General features: G+C 40.1%; 1 protein-coding gene across 1 annotated transcript; it reads right to left on the reverse strand.

Annotated features, from left to right (window-relative positions):
* Nucleotides 1-486: 486 nt before the first annotated feature.
* Nucleotides 487-4,352, reverse strand: LOC113241549 (tetratricopeptide repeat protein 39B-like). Its single transcript, XM_026479253.4, has one exon. The coding sequence runs from the start codon at nt 4,133-4,135 to the stop codon at nt 2,369-2,371; it is 1,767 nt and encodes a 588-aa protein (XP_026335038.1). The 5' UTR covers nt 4,136-4,352; the 3' UTR covers nt 487-2,368.
* Nucleotides 4,353-5,253: the final 901 nt, after the last annotated feature.

Below are 5,253 nucleotides of genomic sequence, written 5' to 3' on the forward strand. Positions count from 1 at the left end.
TTCAGATTCCTTGTGTTTGAGACAAACTCTCACCCGTTTTAAGTGTTTCCACCCCAACAAAATCCTCTTCTAACTTGTCCCCCTAATAAAGCCCTCAGGAGAGAGAACATGCTTTATCTTTATATCCTCAATACCCTGTTCAGTGGCTGCAAATAGTAGGCATTCAACATGTTTATTTAACCAATTAATTGGAAGAAGCTAGGACAAAACACAAAACCATAATTTAGGCAGAGAGTTACTTATTTCATCAGTGACCAAGATAAACAAAGAATAGAAAAAGCAAATTAACAGGTCTAATTTCAGATTGGCAAAGCAGTAACAAAGGCACCTTTGCTTTTTCTAAGAAAGTAATTTAAATCCTCTGCACTGAGTAACAATATTCTTCTTAGTACTACTGGTAATAGTAGCAATAAGAATAGCATATGTGTATTAACTCAAATATTAATTAACACAGAAAAAACAGGAAAGAGGAACTATTAACCCTGCTTTTTTTTCAAAGATTTTATTTATTTATTTGACAGAGAGAGAGACAGCCAACGAGAGAGGGAACACAAGCAGGGGGAGTGGGAGAGGAAGAAGCAGGCTCCCAGCAGAGGAGCCTGATGTGGGGCTCGATCCCACAACGCCGGGATCACGCCCTGAGCCAAAGGCAGACCCTTAATGACTGAGCCACCCAAGCACCCCAACCCTGCTTTATAGCCAGGGACACTGAGGCACAGAGCACGTGGCTACCTAGGGCCAGAGCAAGGATACTAATCCGGGCTACCGGACCAGAGCCTGCCCTCTTAACCACGATATCGCACTAATTAAATAATGGAGGAAAACTGAAGCACAGTTGTTCACCTAAAAGTCAATTTTTAGTTAATGAGGAACATACTTTTCAAAGTAAGCGTTTTTAAATCCGAAATACTAGCTCCTCGTTGTGCTCCAGTTGATTGCTTAGACGCCCAAAGCATTAAAAATAATGTTTCACTCATGTGTTTTAGCAAACCAGACTTCCCCAGCAAGGTCTGTTTCCAAGGGTGACTTTCCAAGGGAGGATACACTCAGCCAGATTTAATGGTCTGGAAATTAAATGGTCTAGGTACTGATTTTACCCCCAAGGCAGGTAAAGCAATACCCCACGCCTACAGCTGCTATTTACTCTCAGATTAGCCCACTGACAATGGCAACTGGATAAATGCAGCGTTTAATTATGTTGTAGCTCCTTACACCTTAGGGAGGGTAACTAAGGGAGGGCCCAGCAGTAACTCAAGTCTCTCTCCATAAGCCTAACCTGTTTTTTCCTACCCAGTAAATCTATCCTCCCAGCTTCCTCCAATTATCTTCAAAGGGTTTGTCTCTGTATGTGTGTGAAGGGGAGGGGGGGGGGAGCTTTTTCTTCTCTACCCTGTGACAAATTATAGACCCATAGTTGAGCTTCCTAGTAAAAAAGGTAAAATAAACTACAGGTAAAAGGGAAAATAGGGAGGAAAATATCTTCTCTGATATAAAAAATTGAAATAAAAATTACTATGTAAGAGGGAAAAACATTCAGAGTTTGTGCTGTTCGGTGCATCATTATTTTGAAATGTCAGTAAGACCTTAAAGGTTTTCTTTCTTTTTTTAACAGTAAAAACATTTATAGGGCACTGGGATTCCCGGTATGGCTACTTTTCCTATTTTATTTGCAAGTTGTATACATTATCGAGTGAGATGTTAAAAAATATTTTTTGAGTTTTTGAAAATGTTGTCTAACATAACTGAAAAATTCGTAACATATAAGAGAGTATATTTCGTAATATACAGTTGACCTTTGAACAACATGGGTTTGAACTGTGCAGATTCACTTATACGTGGATTTTTTTTTTGCTACAATACGGTCCTGTAAACGTATCTTATGATTTTCTTAGTGACGTTTTTTCTCTAGCTTCCTTTATTGTATATAAGAACACAGTATGTAATACATGGAACATACAAAATATATGTTAATCGACTGTTAGTGATAAGGCTTCTGGTCAATGGTAGGCTATTCGTGGTTAAGTTTTGGGGGAGTCAAAAGTTATACACAGATTTTTGACTGCGTGGGGGTCAGCACCCATAATCTCCATGTTGTTCAAGGCTCAATTGTACATCATTTGTCTTTTCTTTTTCAAGAATGTGCACCACTCCATTTGCCAGTCTAAGACATTCCATTTTATAGGTAAGGAGAAGGAAAGAGGGAAAAGTAATGGCCAATTCCTTTCTTACTTGTTACCGATCGGATTCTTAGCAGCTGCCTCTTCTTGGATTTCTTCCACAAAGAAATGATTTTTCTAACTGTCAGTTACCTGGCCGATTGCAGATACTTCACTCATAATAAACAAAACCACACTTTGTGTCAAAACCATCACTTTTCTTTAGCTATTTGTTCAAGAGCTATGTGAACCCTAAACTGTAGTCGGGCTTCCATGGAATAGTCTTTGTAGTTTTTTATGTTGTCTAGGTTTTTTGTGGCGCTGTCATAATCTCCTTTTAGATAGTGAAGAATTCCTAGTTCGTAGTAAGTGTACGGCACCAAGTAGTGGTCGTATTTTAACAGTTTCTCCTTGTGAATGACCCGATTAAAGTAATGCTCAGCTGTGGAATATCTGCCCAAGTGTTTCAGGCAGAGACCTTTCAGTAAATTTAACAAACTGATGTCATCTGCGCCATACTCCTTATTTGGATTTTCTCGTAAAAGGTCTTGTCCTCTGTTAATTATTGATAGCCAGCTTGAAATAAGGTCTAGTTTTTTGCTCATGACTCGGAAACCGCTCCAGGCGTAAAGGAATTCCAGAATGGGCTGTGCCGTGAACCAGCCTGTAGTAGTGCCGTAGCGCTGACCCTTCTCGGCAACGAACTTTTCTATTGGCACGGAAGTCCCCAGGATTTTGATTCTCAGGCTCTCCACTTTTAAGAAGAGAGAGGTTATGTCCTCGCTCCCTGATCTGACAGAATCCGAAGGAAGCAAGGCGAGTAGCATAGCTTTACTGTACACGTATATTGCCTTGGACCACCTGCTGTGCTGATACAGTAGATCGGCATAGCGGTGAGCCTGCCTCCAATTCCGCAGAAAAATGTGGCACCACATGAGTTCCCAGTAACAGAGGTGCTGAACCTGCTTCCACTCATTTTGAATGAAAATGCACTCCTCTAATACTAACTGTGCATTTTCAAAATTTCCTTTCAGCATACTAAAACGTGCATGAAAAAATTTAAGTACGACACAGTTGGGAAATTTCTGGAGATAGATTAGGAAGAGGTCCTCTACAGCAGCATCGTGACCCTTTTCAACACCAACAGCTACATAGATATAACTGTAATAAAAGAGGAGAGTCAAAACACTTAAGATATTATTTATATGGGATTCAGATGCACTCTCATAAAGCAAAGCCAAGCCCACCTCTTTATCACCGGAATATCCAACAATATTGAGTAGTTTAAGGGTCTTTGGTGGCACAAGCGATAATATCAGATTGAACGCTCCAAGTCCAAATTTTACTCCTCCAACCAGGTGTCGGTAGGTTTTGCTCTGGTTGTGAGGTATCTGTGTTAATACTTGTTGACAGTCTTTGTATATTTGATAACTTAACCCGATGTTGATTGCGCTTTTAAGAAAACCAAACGTACTGTCATCCTGTATAAATGTTACAGTGGATTTCAGAATCAGACACTCAGCATAGCAGACTTCTGCATGCAGTTCCTCTTCTTTGATAGCCTTTATTCCCTGTTTACTCACTAGATGAGAAAAACTGGTCATCCTAGATTTTCTTCGGAAACTGTTACAGGTTTTCAAAGCTTCCTTTGTGGCAGTCATTCCAATCTGTAGGTCCAGTGGATCAAAAGTCAAGATGGCCTTGACAACCATTAGGATATTATAAATTAGAGCATGGTATATGCTGTTTTTCGACCACGGATGAATGAGGTCTATGGCCTCTGAGAATCTGTTATTTAGAAATAAATACAATCCCGTTGTGCATTCTTCCAGGGAAGATGTTAGATTCATTGTTGTTGCCGCAGGGATAACTTCATAGGCGTCTTCAAACTTGTCCTCATCACTTTCTGCCTTACTTAGAGTAAATGATGTAAAGTTATTCCCCTTATCGTGTTCTCTTTTACTTAGAGTCAATGACATATTTGCTTCCCTACTTTAGAGACGGGCAATATCTGAAGGGGAGTGATGCAGCCGCAATGAGGGTAGCTCCTGCTCTCCCGACTGGGCTCCCTTCTTCTACAGCCTGAGGTGTCGCTGTTACGACGGAGGCCGACAAGCTAATAGTGAGGGTGCAGCATTAGGGTAGTCTCACCTATTCCAGACAAAGGGGGAGGAGGAGAAAGATAATTTTATTTACCTAAGAGGTATTTCTGAAAAGTTCAAATCATTTGTAATGCATAGAAAACATGTGAAGTAAATCCTTTATAAACAAAAAGTTCTTTCATCAATAATTCACATTTTCAGAAATGTTGATGGGGGAAGGCTTATTCCCTTTAAAATAATTTTTTTTATTTGAATATAGTTGACACACTCCCTATTCTTCCCCTCCCCCCCAAGTTTTATTGAGATAAAATTGACAAAACTGTAAGTTATTTAAAATATATAATATGATGGTTTGGGGGGGATGAGAACATTTTTCTACTCTCAGAAAATTTCAATTATACAATACAGTATTATCAACTACAGTCGCCATGTTATATATTAGATCCTCAGACCTTATTCATCTTATAACTGAAAATTTGTATTATTTTACCAACCTCTCCCTACTCCCCGCCCCCCAAGTCCTTGTTCTTAATATTCCCATAAGGGGACTTTTCTGCTAGAGGAATACTCTGGGCTCACTTCTGGCTGGGAGCTGATAAAAGAACCTGGAAGAGTGTTGCTCTGTGCCTTCTGAATTCCTCCTTTTGGAATTGGCCTATTCAAAGTCTGAAACCAAAAACCAGGAAGAGTTTTCCGCTCTCTAGCTGTGCCTGGGACCAGGAGAGTAAGTGTTTAATCAGGGGTGAAGCATCAGTGAGCCCACTTGGCAGCACATCACATCTGAAATCACAGTAACTTAATCAAAAAGGTCATATTTTGGTGTCCTTCTGCCTCTTGCATCTATATCCTGTTGGTTCTGAACTCAGGCAGGAAAAGGCATGTTATTTATCAACTCCTAAGGCCATCTCCTCCTCCTCCAAATCTTGTATGCCCTCTTTAGATGATTGGTACCATCATCCACACTAGATCTCTTTTTTCCTCCTCCTATATCCATC

The sequence above is a fragment of the Ursus arctos genome, unplaced genomic scaffold (genome assembly GCF_023065955.2).
Source record: "Ursus arctos isolate Adak ecotype North America unplaced genomic scaffold, UrsArc2.0 scaffold_8, whole genome shotgun sequence".
Lineage (NCBI taxonomy): Eukaryota > Metazoa > Chordata > Mammalia > Carnivora > Ursidae > Ursus > Ursus arctos.

Bases quoted from the DNA above. Each gene is read 5' to 3' on its own strand.
- LOC113241549 (XM_026479253.4), bottom strand. From the start codon at position 4,135: ATGTCATTGACTCTAAGTAAAAGAGAACACGATAAGGGGAATAACTTT.